At 39.7% G+C, this 18428-nt stretch overlaps 1 protein-coding gene across 1 annotated transcript in view; it reads right to left on the bottom strand.

Moving 5' to 3' along the window:
• The window catches only part of LOC128573453 (serine/threonine-protein phosphatase 2A 56 kDa regulatory subunit epsilon isoform-like), a 42342-nt gene extending 24518 nt beyond the window's left edge, over positions 1–17824 (bottom strand). The window contains exons 1-3 of the mRNA XM_053573722.1: positions 17708–17824; positions 17130–17231; positions 9709–9801 (exon numbers count right to left, since the gene is read on the bottom strand). Coding sequence (XP_053429697.1) covers positions 9709–9801; positions 17130–17231; positions 17708–17824 — 312 coding nt within the window. The remainder of the gene's footprint in view (positions 1–9708; positions 9802–17129; positions 17232–17707) is intronic.
• Positions 17825–18428: the final 604 nt, after the last annotated feature.

Consider the following 18428-nt stretch of genomic DNA (forward strand, 5'->3'; position numbering starts at 1 on the left):
TATAACCGCAAACATGAAGTACAAATTACTAAACAGCTATCTCCAGCAGTACATATGTTTATGGGGATACTTGAATAGTATGTCTCTTAGCAACCACTGACTGCTTTTCAGATTTGCGGAGTGGTGAAAAGCAATCTTTAGAAATATGCTGCGAAACTCTTGCCACAATAACCCACCAGATGAAATAATTTAAGGTTTGGCAATTCGTTTCTGTCTAAAGAAAGGGTAGGGGAGGTCATAAAGAAACTATTTCCCCAACCATCCTAACATAGATTAAAAAATAACCTTATTGAGAATAGACAAAATTGTTCCATAAGCTAAGACAAGTCTATACGCGTAGAGCTGCAGAATACAATTTACCAAGTTACTTAAAATCAACATTATTACAGATACAAGTACATTACACAATGAAATTGACTACCTTTGATAAATCTGACAGCTTTCTTGCATAAACATTTAAAACTATACATAAAAAATGCTAAAGCTTATGTAAGTCTAAATTTAATAAAAATTCTGAAATTCAAGTGAGCCAGCCATATTATTCTTGAATGAAGAACAAGACCCTTCCAGATCCTTGAATAAAAAACAACAAAACAAGGCCAGATGCAGTGGCTAAGGCCTGTAATCCTATCACTCTGGGAGGCCAAGGCGGGTGGATTGCCTGAGACCCTTCCAGATCCTTGAATAAAAAACAACAAAACAAGGCCAGATGCAGTGGCTAAGGCCTGTAATCCTATCACTCTGGGAGGCCAAGGCGGGTGGATTGCCTGAGTTCACAAGTTTGAGGCCAGCCTGAGCAAGAGTGAGACGCTGTCTCAAAAAATAGCTGGGCCTTGTGGCCGCTGCCTGTTGTCCCAGCTACTTAGGAGGCTGAGGCAGGAGAATCACTTGAGCCCAGGAATTTGAGGTTGCTCTGAGCTATCAAGCCATGGCCCTGTGCCCAGGACAACAAGGTGAGACTCTGTCTCAAACAACAACGGTGAAACGGACTGTTTTGCCTGGCCCATACAAAAATCTGGATTTCCAGCTTCTCTGGATAAAACCAGAAGACCTAGCGACACTTGTCTTGCTTACCTACCTAGAGGCCAGTAGCTAACAGGAGTGGGTTGACAAATGGGTCCAAGCTCTCTACATCACCACAGTTACCATAACTCCTTTTTCTTACACCCACATGTAAATTTTGTCTTCTACAAAATTTAAATGTACTATCCCTTATTTCACATAAGTTATATGCTCCTGGCACTAATAAACATTTACTTCCAACATCAACTGGAAGAACTCAGTTGGCAAAGTGGGACTGATGAGGATCCAGGGACACACGAGACAGCATGTGATACTGTAAGAGAATCTGACACTCTGAGAAGAACCACAAGTTCTCAAAACCTTTCTTATCAGAACTGATCCTAAAGAAAACATTACTGACAGAACCAGCATAACACTTACTGACTCCCCATGTGTCAGGAATTATTCTAAATGCAGGGTCTCACTCTTGCTCAGGCTGTACAGGTATTTAGTTATTAAATCTCAACAACCTCACAATGTCATTACTATTGTACATATTTTGCATTTACTTTCCAGATGAGAAAACTGAGGCAAAGAATATGTAACTCCCAGAAGGTCACACACTAAAAAATGGCCGGTCTACAGGCAGCACCTGTGGCTCAGTGAGTAGGGCACTGGCCCCATATACTGAGGGTGGCGGGTTCGAACCCAGCGCCAGCCAAACTGCAACAAAAAATAGCTGGGTGTTGTGGCAGGTGCCTGTAGTTCCAGCTACTGGTGAGGCTGATGCAAGAGAATCGCCTAAACCCAGGAGTTGGAGGTTGCTGTGAGCTGTGACTCCACAGTACTCTACTGAGGGTGATAAAAAGTGAGACTCTGTATCCTTAAAAAAAATTAAAATAGGCAAGTCTAAATTCAAACTAGTCTATACACTTAACCCCCAATGTATACATACTGCTTCCTGGTGAAGAAGAAAAACTCAAGGTATGGAAAAGGCTTTTAGGACAACACAGGAAACTTTCCTTCAAGCTGCAGATTTTAAAAGGACATATATAAATGCTGAAAGGAAGGAAACACTACGAATATTGGGCATAAAAGAATGGTGCAGTCCTACAAAAATAGTCTTAGGCTAACACACAAAGTCAACTGACGTTTATGAAAAATCCAAGGCAGTAAAACGAGAATGTACTTGCGATTAAAATCTTTTTACTATTCTTATTGATTGTAACATACGCTCATTATTTTTAAATGCAAGAAATAGAGAAATATTTAAAAAAAATAGAAAGAGAAGATCATCATGTAATCACACCCTTTGAGACAATTAACAACAATCTGATATCTTTCCAAAGCTGTGAACGCATATTGATTGCTGTAGTCTGCACGTGTCCCCCAGAATTCATGTGTTGGCAACGCAAGGCACCACTGTGAGGAGGGAAGGCCTTTTGGGAGGTGTTAGGTAATGAGGGCTCTGTTCTCACAAACTAAATAACAGCACTACACAAAGGGCTTTTTGGAGTTCACTTTCGTCTTTCCACGTTTGCCCTCTGAGGACACTGTAAGAAGGCTCTGATCAGATGCCTTCGCCTTCAGCTTGGACCCAACCTCCCAAAATATGGCAAATACATTTCTGTTCTTTATAAATTACCTCGTCTCACATATTCTGTTACAGCAGCCAAACTAAGACAAACATACCAACATTCCTTTCCCATTGGCTCAAAAATTCATCTATTCTATAAAATGCATGTTTCCCTTAAAAACAGATAGTAACTCTATCAGGTTCTTTTTACTAAATGATGAATATTCCATGCACAAATGTCTACAATTCAACTACCTTCTACTCAGAAATTCTAAGTTTCCAATTTTCTAATTGGAATTAACAATGATGCATTCAATATCTTTGTACATGTATCTCTGTGTACATATCTGATTATTTCTGATGGAATTGCTGGATCAATATTTGAGTTGGCAGAACACCTGTACAGTTTCTTCTTCTGAACAATTATAACAATTTCATGTACATATGTATGTGCCTATTTATTAACTGATGGATATATTTTCTTATGGATTTAATGGCATATTCAAAAGTTTTTCCTCCACTTAAACCTCTACTCTGAGTAACAAAAATAAAGCTGGGGGCATCAGCATACCAGATTTTAGTCTTTACTACAAAGCCATAGTGCTCAAGACAGCATGGTATTGGCACAAAAACAGAGACATAGACACTTGGAATCGAATTGAACACCAAGAAATGAAACTAACATCTTACAACCACCTAATCTTCGATAAACCAAACAAGAACTTACCTTGGGGGAAAGACTCCCTATTCAATAAATGGTGTTGGGAGAACTGGATGTCTACATGTAAAAGACTGAAACTGGACCCACACCTTTCCCCACTCACAAAAATTGATTCAAGATGGATAAAGGATTTAAATTTAAGGCATGAAACAATAAAAATCCTCAAAGAAAGCACAGGCAAAAAACTGGAAGATATTGGCCTGGGGGAAGACTTCATGAAGAAGACTGCCATGGCAATTGCAACAACAACAAAAATAAACAAATGGGACTTCATTAAACTGAAAAGCTTCTGTACAGCTAAGGAGACAATAAACAAAGCAAAGAGACAACCCACACAATGGGAAAGGATATTTGCATATTTTCAATCAGACAAAAGCTTGATAACTAGGATCTATAGAGAACTCAAATTAATCCACATGAAAAAAGCCAACAATCCCTTATATCAATGGGCAAGAGACATGAATAGAACTTTCTCTAAAGACGACAGACGAATGGCTAACAAACACATGAAAAAATGTTCATCATCTCTATATATTAGAGAAATGCAAATCAAAACATCCCTGAGATATCATCTAACCCCAGTGAGAATAGCCCACATCACAAAATCTCAAAACTGCAGATGCTGGCGTGGATGTGGAGAGAAGGGAACACTTTTACACTGCTGGTGGGACTGCAAACTAGTACAACCTTTCTGGAAGGAAGTATGGAGAAACCTCAAAGCACTCAAGCTATACCTCCCATTTGATCCTGCAATCCCATTACTGGGCATCTACCCAGAAGGAAAAAAATCCTTTTATCATAAGGACACTTGTACTAGACTGTTTATTGCAGCTCAATTTACAATCGCCAAAATGTGGAAACAGCCTAAATGCCCACCAACCCAGGAATGGATTAACAAGCTGTGGTATATGTATACCATGGAATACTATTCAGCCATTAAAAAAAAATGGAGACTTTGCATCCTTCGTATTAACCTGGATGGAAGTGGAAGACATTATTCTTAGTAAAGCATCACAAGAATGGAGAAGCATGAATCCTATGTACTCAATCTTGATATGAGGACAATTAATGACAATTAAGGTTATGGGGGGAAGCAGAAAGAGGGATGGAGGGAGGGGGGTGGGGCCTTAGTGTGTGTCACACTTTATGGGGGCAAGACATGATTGCAAGAGGGACTTTACCTAACAATTGTAATCAGTGTAACTGGCTTATTTTACCCTCAATGAATCCCCAGCAATAAAAAAAAAAAAAGGGAAAAAAAAAACCTCTACTCTGTTCCATTTTCCTATTAAACAGAATATAGTTTTTTTAAAACATGATATAGTTTTAAGTAACGCACCTTTATAATATGTTTTGTTATCTAATAGTTTGTAAAGTACCATATCATTAGTTGTGTTTTTCAAACATTTATTTTGTGAACTCTGAAAATTTCAAATAAAAATGAGTAGAATTTTAACTAGAACTACACTAAACATATAACTCATTTTGGAGATTATATTAATATCTTTATGATGGCAGCAAGCCTTCTAATCTGGAAATATGTTAAAAGTCTACATTTATTCAAACCTTCTTTACAAAATTTCATTGTAAGTTTCTCATACATTTTTAAGGCAGAGGTTTGAAAATTCATATTGGAATCAAGAAAAATAAGGTACCCTACCAATGTGAGCAGATAATATAAGAAAAATGTAAAAAGAAAAATTAATATTTAAAGAACAATTATGTCCCATGCATGATATTAACAGACATTCTCATCTCATTTTACATCATATCGAACCTACTTGTTGTGAATTGTTGTGACAGAGGTGACTCTTACTGCCATTTTACAGATGAACCTGAGGCTCAGGGTCGTTAATAATCTGCGCAAGATTTTCGGTACCTATTTAGGAGTGAGGGTAGGGATCCTGTCTTTGTATCCACACTGACAGCTTAACTAAGCAGATTTACCAGTTGTCAATTTGAAACTATCTCCTATTTTACTTAACAGGGTCTCTCCTGTTTTGCCCATGTCTTGAATAAGGAAACCCAGGCTTAGGCAGCAAGTGTCCAAACTTGCTAAAAGTCATACTGCAAGTTCGCAGAAAAGCCAGAGTTTGTATGCAGTTCATTCCCATCCCACAGCTCACATCCTCAGCTCCTAACCTATGCTTATAGTACAGAGGGGAACCAGTACTCAAACCCAGGTTAACCAACTTTCCATTACATCATGGCAAAATGGCTCAATTCTTATTTTGCTTTTGTAGTCACTGATGAGGGAATCAGAGTCAGAAAAGACTGTAAAAAAACACATCTAGCTTTTATAGGAAGTAAGCTTAAATTTCGTAGAATAAATTATGTCTAACAGAAGAAAGAAGCTTTAAGTTGAGATCACCAAAACTCTTTTTGAGATCACTGAGAATCCACAGAAAGTAAGAAATCTACCTAAATAAAAGGAACAAGGTAAACATCATCCTGACTTGCCAAAAGGAAAAGTATGATGGTTCTCGTGCCATAAGAACCAGGCTTAGGGCACGAACACACTGGGACCAAGTGCTATCATAGGAGTCTGTGAAGTAGAGAAGGGAAAAAAGGGGGGTGTGAAAAAGACCTGACTACAGAGTGCAGAGATCTGAAAGACCTGCTGGCTCAAGACAGTTAAGGCACGTTGAGCGGGAAGGAGGACTAAGGAGGGAATAATGTGGAATAATGGAATGAAATATGAGCATTAACTCTTCTGAGCCTTGGTCTGAAGGTCAAATTCATCAACAAATCTAACAGATGGCAGGTAAAGAAGGCAAAGGTTGTAAAAACAAGGAAGGAGCTGCAAATATGAACTATACGTAGAGGGACCTCACTACTTGGCTCTAGGAGTTCACCAAGGCCATGTGGCAGACAAATGGCATTTCTTTTCATGATGACATTACAAGACCTGCAGACGAGAAAAATGCAGTAAACACAAAGTCCTGGCTTTTACCACAGCATCTAACAAAGTCACTATGCCCTCTTTATGAACAAAATTAAAAAATGCAGAAGGGATGATAACATGCTAGTAGATTTCTGACTAGTTTAAGGATGGAATTCAAAGATTACTGATTAATGAATCTGTGTACAATCAGGAAATTCTTTTTTTTTTTGAGACAGAGTCTCAAGCTGTCGCCCTGGGTAGAGTGCCGTGGAGTCACAGCTCACAGCAAGCTCAAACTCTTGGGCTCAAGAGATTCTCCTGCCTCAGCCTCCCAAGTAGCTGGGACCACAGGCACCTGCCACAATGCCCAGCTATTTGTCTGTGGCAGCTGTCATTGTTGTTTAGCAGGCCCAGGCTGGATTTGAACCCTCTAGCCTTAGTGTATGTGGCTGGCGCCGTAACCACTGTGCTATGGGCACCAGCACAATCAGGGAATTTCTAAAAAGCATGTTCAGGACTTGGAACAATTTTAATCAATGGCTTAGATGAGACCAATAATTACAGATGTCATAAAAGAGGAAAACATGGTGAATAAAGTAGATAACAGAATAATGATACAGAAAGACCTCCACAAACTGGTGAGAAATGATATTCCACAGCAATTATGTCAAAATTATTAAAAAATAAGCAAACTGCATAAACAAGCACAAGGAAGCTGGATGACAGGGTACGTGCCTGTAGTCCCACTTACTGAAGAGGATGAGGCAGGAGAATTGCTTGAGCCCAGGAATACAAGGCCTTCCTGGGTAACACAGCAAGACATCATCTCTTAAGGGAGAAATAAAAGGAAAACATGGTTTTACAGCTACATGAGTAAAGCTCAATGAGAAGTCAGCTATGACCACAGCTTAACCTAGGCTGGCAATGGCATGCTCCACCAAGAAGTGCTGGTGAGACTTGGCCTTTTAGAGTGTAGACAAGAGGGTGAAAACTCCAACTCCAAGCTGCACTGTGCTGACCAGGCTCAGGGCACTGTGTTCAGAGACAGATGTCATTCTTGAAGACAAACAGACACATTCAGAAGACCCTGAAGGCTTCAAAAACTAACAAATGCAGAAAAGGCTGACAGACCTGAGGTCTCAGTCTAGAGCAGGAATGCACACGGACAGCCAGCAGGCCAGATCCAGAAGGCAAACAGGCTTAGCTCATCCTGAGCAACATTTTAGTAAGATCAGAAAATTTCATATAAAAATCTGGATTTCTTTTTCTCTTAAAGGAGGGGTAAGGTAAAGAAAAGCCTGGCAGTAGCTGAATTGAGAGGTGTAGACAAAGACCCCTTTAATCTGAGCCAGTCCATATCCTACTGTCTGACACTAGGAATGAGCCTGTGAGCTGTTCTAGAGAAAAAGAGCCAAAGGTGAAAACAAGAGCAGTGTCTTAAGACCTGAAAGGTTGTGTCTGGGCTAGTGATACACTGACAGAGAATAAGGCCAAAGGGTACAAGATATGGGGAGGTTCAACACAAAAAAGAACTTTCTAACAAAAATGGAATAAACTGTCTGCGTGGCTTTTCCACACTAAAAAAGAGTCTCAGAGGAGACTGATTCCCTGGGTAAAGAACGAGGGTATACAACCCAAAGCTTCCTTTCCAAATCTGGGTTTCTCTGATGTTTCAGCGTTACGAGTTTCATCTTCAGGGCCATCTGCCATGCACAGCACACTGGGCTGAGCGCTGCCTGCTTTCTGTGTCAGAAAAGCCCTGGCTTCATGGTAAGATCACAGGATTTGCTGATTCCATGTCAGCCCAACACAGGCTCTAACAGAGGATCACTATCTGATCCTCACAGGCACGTTAATTCACCATAAATCTGAGAACTCTATTACTTCATTAGTGTGGAGATAGGAGAGCTACTCCTTCCTTGAAGTCATTCCGAGTGACAGAGAGGGGAATCACAAGGAGAGGCCACGGCATAAAGCACAGAAAATCGCAACAGGAATGTGCTTGAATAACCTGGATGATCTTTCTAGACCTCAGTTTATTCATCTAGGAAAGAGCATAAAAGCTTAGCCACGTGAGTTCTACAAGATCCCTGTATAACTCAAATTAAATAGTGCATGTGAATTTACCCTGACAACTACATCATGTTACGTAAGTACAACAACTTTCCAACACAAAATACAGGTCTACCATGCAAACTGTCATTTTCCAGGAATGGAAGGATCTGTATCAATCTACCTATTTGCCCAGTGATCCACGTATCCACCTTTCCTCCTAACTCTCTCTCAAACCTCAGTTTTCCAGAGCCTCCCAGGTTGAAGAGAGAGCCATGATTCACCAGTATGGTACCAAAGTACTGTAAATGTACAGTAGATCATAGCTCAGTGAACTGCTTCCTGCGCCTGGGGGAGCAGGGTACGCTGGTGCTAATGAGCTAAGGCACCAAGCTCCTTTCCTGTTCTGAGCTGACCACTGTACTTCAGGTTTAATTCCACTTAGCCACATGACCACAGCCCTCTGCTCTCTGGACCTGGCTTGCTGCTGGCACTCTGTTGGGTTAAACCCCATGAAACTGTGTCTCAAATGTTAAAAACAGTCTAAATATTAGCTATGGATCAATCTACATGCTCCAAATTCTAAATTTATTAATTTAATTATGGAGGGAGGGAAAAGAGGTCAGCTGTGATGAAAGTTATTCAACTTTATCCAGGTTAGGCATAGATTAAATTCCTGAAAACTTAATGTTTTAAATTTGAAATTCTGCTATTGGCTCACTAGGAGATAGATACTTGTTCCTTTCTACCTTAGGTGCCTCATATGTCACTCAGAAAGGAGCTACAACAGCTCATACAGCAGTTTGGCTCAAGTACCCATTTTTATACATGAGTAGCAACAAGAGGAGCAAAAAGCTGCTACCTAAAATTCCAATGCCATGAAGGTACCCAAAAGTCTCAGTAAAAAGGAAGATGCAATCCATGATTGTGACATACAAAATGAGGAATCACAAAAAATATGCTCCCTGAGAAGTTTCCAATGGATAGGTCAGAGTTAACTCCTGTATGGAATTAGCTAACTCTGCTGTTCCCTAGCAGTGGAAGCACACAGCACCCTGACTTTAAGATTGTTTATTAAAAGGCATTCAGCTCTGCAGTCTGAACGTACCTACTCAGTTTTAACAGATCTATCCAATAGTTCTTTACGTAAATATAAGTTTTTAAGCTACACAAAGATTCACAAAAACTAGGACTACATAAATAAAATTCCTTTATAATTAAACTTTAGGAAAGAACACCACAGGATTCAGGCACTAGCATTCCTAGATATCTAAAATGTTACTGATTTCTACCATACATAAATTAAAGCTATACCTATAACTTTTAACGGGCAGCAATGGAAATTAACCCATGTATATACGTTTATGAGGTGATGTTAACTGTCACTGCAAACTTTCTCTAAACAAACACCAATAGAAAATTACACAGTGTTAATTGATTAAGAGATAACCATGTCTACAAGAATATGCTTACCTGTAATACAAATTTCTGATCTATATATTTTTTGACAATGCTAGGTTGGAATTCTTGGCTTTCCAAAAATCGGATGAAAAATTCATATACAAGCTGTAACAAACAGATTATAGTTAATTTCAAATCACGAGTCACTGAGAATAGTATTAAAAACCATGAAAAGCCTATAACACCAAAACTGACAGGGCTTAGAAAATTAATTTTTGTATCAATTGACAATCATGCTAGCCTTTTTGTAGCTCACAGTTATTGTTATGCTTTTTAACTTTTAAAATTAAAAATTAGAAAATACAATCAAACAAAGCAAATAGGAATCTACCATAGTCTCACCATTCAGAGACAACCACTATTATTACCATTTTAACATATATACCTCCTCCTACAACAGTGGCTCTCAACCTTCCTAATGATGTATTTGTTACAAAGGGGTCACAACCCACAGGTTGAAACCGCTGTTCTACAACATACCAGTGTATTATATTTTATAAAGTTTTGCAAACTACTTTTACCATTTAAACAATATATTGCACAGGCAGTGCCTGTGGCTCAGTGGATAGGGTGTCAGCCCCATATACCAAGGGTGGCAGGTTTGAACACGACCCAGGCCAAACTGCAACAACAACAACAAAAAACCCCAATATATTGCAAACAATTTACATCAACTATCTTAGTAGCTACTAAGTAGTCATCACAATTTACGATTAATTTAATCAATCTCCTATGCTTTGACATTTAAGTAATTTCTGAATGATTTCTCTGTCATTATGCCACAATATGCATCATATAACACACATCATTTGTGCACTTGTTCAATTACCTTATGAGGAACTATTTCTAAAAGTAAAATTGCTAGAGCAAAAAATATCAAAACATTCAGGGTTTTTGATACTCATTGTCAAATTTTCTTTCAGAAAGTTTATGGCAATGTACATTCCTCCAAGCAACATAGGGTGGTACAGCACAATATTCTCATCTACCAAGAGTCAAACCCAAATTACTGTTCCGATAAAAAGTGGGAGATAACTGTTTATTCTCTTTACATAATAAATTATTATTAAAGGCTACATTCGATCCTGGTGTAATATACAACAGAACATCAAAATCAGAACTTTTAAGAGAAAAGCATTAGGGCTAGAAGCCTAGTTCTTTCCCTTACAAACTGTATAAATTTGAGCAATTTAATTTATCTGAAACTGCGGATAATAATCCCTAAGATTGAATTTGATAATATACATAAAGCCCTCTGTACAGCAAATAATAAATAGCATCACTGTCACTATTCTTAGAACAGCAGTTGCAAAAAAAAAAAACAAAAAACAAAAAACAAAAAAGCTTTTGTTTATATGCTATATATAAAACTGTGAACTTTTATTTTATTTTTTGAGACAGAGCCTCACTCTGGTGCACTGGGGTAGAGTGCCATGGTGTTGCAGCTCACAGCAACCTAAAACTCTTGGGCTCCAGCCATCCTCTTGCCTCAGCCTCCCAAGTAGCTGGGACTACAGGCTCCTACCGCTACACTTGGCTAGTTTTTTTTACTTTCAGTAGAGACAGAGTCTCACTCTTGCTCAGGCTGGTCTCAGACTCCTGAGCTCAAGCAATCTACCCACCTGGGCCTGCCAGAGTACTAGGACCACTGCACTGCAGAGCCACTACACCCCACCAGACTGTGAAAATTTAAAATGTTTTTAGTATTTCATTTTAAAACAATAAAATGTATTACATGTTAAAGGATATATTTGGGGGGGCCCGGTGCCTGTAGCTCAGTGAATAAGCCGAGGGTGGCGGGTTCGAGCCAGGCCCAGGCCTGCTAAACAATGACAACCGCAACCAAAAATAGCTGGGCGTTGTGGCAGGTGCCTGTAGTCCCAGCTACTTGGCAGGCTGAGGCAAGAGAATCTCCTAAGCCCAAGAGTTTGAGGTTGCTGTGAGCTGTGACACCACAGCACTCTACCGAGGGCAACATAATGAGACATAACTTTTTTCCCAAAACAAATTATTGAAAGGTATTGATTACATTTTTGTAAATCTCTTTAATGTCTCACTTAATAGAAGACAGATTCTCATCTGCTTCTGTGTTCAATCTGTTGTGATACACTGTTGATGTATATAAAGAAAATCAAGCCTCACAGAGATCTAGTAGTTGGAAAAAGGAAGACTACTTTATCTTTTTACATAATTGTGGATATTCCTTGATACTACACCAAAACTCAAAAATGTGTCATTTCTTAAAGATTAGTTGTAAAGTAGAATCTGAAAATGTATCAGTGAACTTTTCATACGTTACACTAAAATCCAACCATTTGTCTTATGCTTTGAATGGATCCTTATCTTTAAAAAATATATTATTTAATATCTCCAAATTTACTCTAAAAAATACTTCAAGTTTTGGGAAGCTGTATACAGCTCATGGTGACTGACACAAAACAGATACAAGTTTTTAAAATTTCTAATTTTAAATTTTGCTTCTATGCTCCAATTTGATCAGTGGTAACAAAACTGTTAATTGGTGTCCTTGTTTTAGAGAAAGAATTTGCCAAATACTCAAGTCTGAATGACCACAGTTTGCTAATCATTTCTTTTTCTTTTTTTAACCTTCTCTCCAGCCTTGAACACCTAATGAACATCAATTAAAACACCAGTGAGTCTTGTTTGGTTCTGAGACAGTGAGGGGATTTCCCCAGTATTTAACTATATTCACATAACCAGTTATATAAATCTTAATATAAACCACTCTTCAGTAGGTTTGGGGATGACAGTTTACTACCTTTGTGAAAAGGTGAACATCACTAATTAAATCTAATCATATCTTTAGAACGGGAAGACAGTTATAACATCTACTGAACTGGAATCACTATCAAAATCCAAAAAACCAATCCTATTCACTTAGCCACAAGCCAGTCTTAGTTAAATCAGGACTGTCCAACAAAAATACTCTGCTACTCATTCATGGTCTAAATTCTGGTAAATGTGATGGATCAAATTACTGTACACATAAAAAAAAAAGCAGTGAGATAGTTCTCTTTTGTAATAAGTAAGGCCGTGGCCAACTATTTCTCATAAGTAGCTTTTTTGAGACACATTATCAAGTCTGCCCTTTGTCCCTTCTTCTTAATGCTGGTGAAGATCATTTTTATTTTTTCCGGGGATGTACTTCTGGGGATTCTCCAAATACTGCGTCAGTGTATCCCCTCCCCAGGTGATGCCTTTGTTCTCATTGGCCTCTGTGTACGAGGAGCCAGAAGCCTGACCTGTCTTCCGCCCCGGAGACCATGGAGATTTGGCCAGTCTTGTGCCTGCCCCCATTTCCCACAGTATGGCCCTGGGCACACTTCTCAACAAAAATCGTCTTTCCTTTCTCAGTATCACCCATGTTTAATTCATTCTTTGGTTACTGACAGCACCAAAGTTCCAAGCTGGAAGCTGGACATCCTGCTCTCTGCTAATCATTTCTTCAAGTAAAAATGTTTCATGAAAATCTGCTGATTACCCCACAGATAAAAACAATCGCACCAGTGCCTTTCCACAAGATAACTGGTACGCTGTGCAGAAGTGATTCATCAATACTTTCCATTTTGTCATGCAGGATATTGTTTTTAAATATGTGCTCCAGGGTCAAACTTTAATAAGGTTAATAATTTTTTTTTTTTTTTTTTGTAGAGGCAGAGTTTCACTTTATCGCCCTTGGTAGGGTGCCGTGGCATCACACAGCTCACAGCAACCTCCAACTCCTGGGCTTAAGCGATTCTCTTGCCTCAGCCTCCCGAGTAGCTGGGACTACAAGCGCCCGCCACAACGCCCGGCTATTTTTTGGTTGCAGTTCAGCCGGGGCCGGGTTTGAACCCGCCACCCTCGGTATATGGGGCCGGCGCCCTACCGACTGAGCCACAGGCGCCGCCCAGGTTTAATAATTTATAGTGCTTCTTCAAGGATGTTCAACAAGTTCAATTGGCTTTTTTTTTTTTTTAATTGCAAATGCATGACAGTAGTAAAGAATGCAATGATGGCTCGGAGCCTGTAGCTCAGGGGCTAGGGAGCCAGCCACATACACCAGGGCTGGTGAGTTCGAATCCATCCCGGGCCTGCCAAACAACAATGACAGCTACAACAACAAAATAGCCAGGTGTTGTGGTGGGCGCCTGTAGTTCCAGCTACTTGGGAGGCTGAGGCAAGTGAATCACTAAAGTCCAAGAGTTTGAGGTTGCTGTGAGATATGATGCCACAGCACTCTACCCAGGGCGACAGCTTGAGACTCTACCTCAAAAAAAAAAGAATGCAATGACAACTTGACCAGTTTGGCACAAATGCCTTAATTATCATCCTGTCACTAAGGCAGCAGCACTTTTAAGCACCACTGGTTTTACAATGAATAGTACAAGTGTCAATATGGTGACATGGGCAAACAGCATAGGGAGTACTACCCAGCATTAAAGTAGTTTTAACCTTGCAGGCCACTGAAAATCACGTCTAGGGCTTCCCTTACCTGTCCACAGATACCGCTGACTTATGTGCTTCCTATATATCAGAACTTGTGACTTCTGACTCCACTTAAAACTTAAATTTGGTATTCACATTAGCGTTTTACTTCTTTATAAAACTATGTTTTTCTCTCTGAAACTCTGAAGTCAGAAAAATTTCTTTCCCAATGATCTGGGTGTTGCTGAGTTTGATATGTTGTTCTTCTGGTCAAAATAATGCTTGAGTCCTAACACCTCATAGAATTGTTCTTTTATTAATTTATGCATCTTCCAACTCTCAGTTTTACAAACAGAATGTTAGCCTTATTCAAAGTGGGTTTTATCCCTCTTTTAATTCCCACAAAATGGGGAGAGTCTCATCTCCCAGGCACGCAGGGTGGCAGAGCTCTCCTGTATCTCTGGTCCCTTGAAAGCAGATGTGGCTTAAAACAGTTTGGTGGAAATACTTCAGACATTTATTAATAAGTATAAATAAATGTTCTCTGAGCTTAAGAGAAACATTATTACCTCAGAATGAAAAATTTCTCTTAAATTTCTAAAGAGAACGATTTCTAAAGGGCCAAGGAGGACACACTGCTTCTCAAGATCACACAGATGAATTCTCCAAGGAATTGAATAAAAAGATTTCAGCATTCCCGTTTTTCAGTCTCAAGTGCATTAACAACAATTCCTTAATTGTAAAATGGAAGTCCCACAAAACCGTATTTTACTAAAAAGACAGACTTAATTTCAGAAAATACATAAACAAAAACCATTTCTTACACACTCCATGAATGCTCTTGACAGTGCTAAAACCACCCCATGGTGCAAATGGACAGGTAACTCATTTGTGCAGTTAAGAATATATACAGGACCCATGATTGCATGTACACAGCTATGAAAAAATATATATATTTTAAACTCATAATAATAAAAAGTGACTATTATATTGAACAAAGAAGAAGAATATATAAAGGAAACACAGGATTCTTGAGACAAGTCAGGAGCTTACACAAGATTTACACAGAACAACAGGCGGGAGGCAGTAGCGTGCCTGTTGGTTTGGGAATTTTAAAATGATCTAGTTAGGGATCTGAGCTAAAGAAGGGACCAGAAGGATCTCAGGCTTGAAGAGGACATCAACCCAGATGAAAGAGCCAGTTTTGTAATGAAATTTGTGACTTCATAGCCAAAAGAGCACAGATCTCATCATCACTTTGGTTTTCAGGTTTCAGATCAACTAATGATTAATTTTCCTACAGTACTAACAGTCCTAGAGTTTTTCAGGTGGCAGAATTTAGTTTAATAGGTTCAGAAAATAATTTGATCTTATATTTTATAGAGTTATTAAGTATAGGAAGGATTAACTGAAATATTGAGTTAAACTTTCTTGTAATTTAGAGGGAAGTTGTCTATGGTGATCATGATTTAAGGTATTGAAAAAATTCTTACAAATGGCAAGGTGGTCTTCTTTGGGATACAGAGAAGAAAGTAAGTTGAATGTTTAAAGGCATCTCTCTCTTTGCCTCTTCCACCATAGGATGTGGGGATCTTCTGAGGAGATTATCTTTCTTTTTTTTAAAAGTTTCTCCCAGACTAAACTGTAATCTGATGACCTAGAATTACAAATAAGACATGCCCATTCAAAAGAGTAACTCTTTTTTGGAACTTGTCACAATCTGGGCAAAGCATAAATAGTCTTACAAAGTTCTTAGAATGCAGATAACATGTCTAGCACCTTAAGAAAAAAAATTAAACATCTAAGATAGTAAATCACCTGTAGTGTTTTATCTAATTTACCCAATCTTGGCACTGGCAGCAGGAATATATACCCATGTATGACGTGCCTGAGTAAGAGATAAGAAAACAAAGCCCCCCAAGGCTCTCTGTATAACCAGGGAAACAGCACACACATGTATCTGTAGAAACCCTGAGTTGCCAAAGCAGGACAGGCAATGTTGCAGATTTATGCCAAAAATTCCAAAGTGGGGGAAAAAATTAACTCCTAGATATCTCTAGGCCTTCTAGCTCCCTGCTGCATGGTTTTTTGCTCTTCAAAGTGAACACACTTCTGCAGAGATGCAGTGGCTTCTGCCTAGGGGTGAAGACGGCCCACAAGGTCATAGTCCTTGTCTTCCAATCCTCCGTCCTTGTGTTTGGTCAACCAGCCTCTGAAGACATTCTGACTCAATGAATGGAAAGATGGCTTTGGGGCTCAATATGTACAATTTTCCTCGTTCTATTCTTTTGAGAAATGTCAACATAGAGAAGGCAACTAGAAAGGAGCTGCAAAGCAACAAGTCTGAGTAACTACCTACAGTACAGGTGGGCCTGGTGCTGGACAAGGAGACGCAGATGCCCCGATCTGTCCTGGACAAGCAGACGCAGACGCCCCATTCTGTCCTGGCACACAGGTATGATGGCAAAGCATGGCCTTCTCAGGGCCAGAGAACACAACTGGCCTTCACCCAGGCTTTCTCCTAGCTGCTGCTCTCCCTTACAACACTGAAAGAAATAGCTATCGCAGTTTTTGTCCTTAAAGGAACATATTAGTGGTCATCATGAAGACAGGCATACAAAGTCCCCAGGGTACCGACTGCTAAAAGTGAGATATGTACTCTGTGACCTAATCACATCCAACTAATAATAATGTGGAAACAGAGCTGTTCTTGTTTGAGACTTCAGTGGGCAGGATCTTCGAGAAGCTCTATCAAAAGAGTAAGAACTATGCCTGTCCCTGCAACATGGGGGACCCACACTAAAGCATTACATTGACACCTATTATTTTATTCTTTTGGCATCCTGATTATCAAGAGTAAAAACATAAAAAGCACTCTCCAATTTTCCATTGATGTACTCTAATTTGATATCTTGGTGAATAACGGCCTTCAAAGGAATTTCCATGCTGAATCAGCTAATGAGTTAATGGAGCTTTCTTTTATAACAAATGGTAGTTCAAAGTACCTGTAAGTGTGGCCATGATGCCTCAAGGGTAAGTTCATTTTCTTCTGGATCAAATTCGTTGCTGTCACTAGGAGGGAGAGTTCTGAATATATTGCAAGATACCTAAAAATAAACAAGCAGCAGAGTTAGCTGGAAGCATCTTCTGGACAGCTTTACATAAGGTCCTGAGGAGCCAGTTAATGGGAACCCAGGTAACAGCTTGAGGGGCAACCTCAACTGGAATAAGGGCCCCTCGCTCCAGGCTTTGCCACCAGGATCACCTGGAGGCCAGGTGGGAAGGGAGCAAAGCAGCCCCTCCTGCTGTCTTGAATGCTGCATGTCTTGTCTCTATTTGGCCCTTTCCACCTTAAGTCCTCATGATTCTCTACCTTCCATCAAAGCCTGCTCTTGCTTGCTTACCTGTTAAGCCTGCTTATAATTAGCCAATTTCCACTAAGATAAAAGTAACTGCAAGGGGCTTCATGTCCTTCCCTTCTCAGGCTTATTCACAATTTGCAAATTTATGGTTGAACTAATGGTGAAATTTTAGATACTCACAAAAATGAATCAGGAGAGATATTTTAGAACCTTTCTATTACCCTTAAAAATATTCCTGATCTGTCCTCAATAAGTTCATTTACAAAATGGCAGGCCACGATGCCCAGGGTAAGATTATGTTTGTCATATAAACCTCTATAGGCCAGGGCTCTAGGCATTCCGTTACCGTAGGCATCAAATTACATGCCACAACAGCCATGACTGGTAACTCTTCTAACTATGTGATAGAGAGATGAGGATTCATTACATTATCTACTATTTCTGTCTACTTATGACAAGATTTCTATAATAAAATGCTTATTTTTAAAATGTTGTTAGGCCAGGCGTGGTAGCTCATGCCTATAATCCTAGCACTTGGGAGGCCGAGGCAGGTGGATTGCCTGAGCTCACAGGTTCGAGACCAGCCTGAGCCAGAGTGAGACCTCATCTCTAAAAGTAGCTGGGTGTTAGCCGGGTGTTGAGGCGGGCGCCTGTAGTCCCAGCTACTCGGAGGCTGAGGCAGGAGAATCGCCTAAGCCCAGGAGTTGGAGGTTGCTGTGAGCTGTGTGACGCCACGGCACTCTACTAAGGGCAATAAAGTGAAACTCTGTCTCTACAAAAAAAAAAAAAAAAAAAAAATAGCTGGGTGTTGCAGCGGGTACCTGTAGTCCCAGTACTTGGAAGGCTGAGCCAAGAAGATGGCTTGAGCCCAAGAGTCTGAGGTTGCTGTGAGCTGTGACACCATGGCACTCTACCGAGGACAACAAAGTAAGACTGTCTAAA

The sequence above is a fragment of the Nycticebus coucang genome, chromosome 21 (genome assembly GCF_027406575.1).
Source record: "Nycticebus coucang isolate mNycCou1 chromosome 21, mNycCou1.pri, whole genome shotgun sequence".
Classification (NCBI taxonomy): domain Eukaryota; kingdom Metazoa; phylum Chordata; class Mammalia; order Primates; family Lorisidae; genus Nycticebus; species Nycticebus coucang.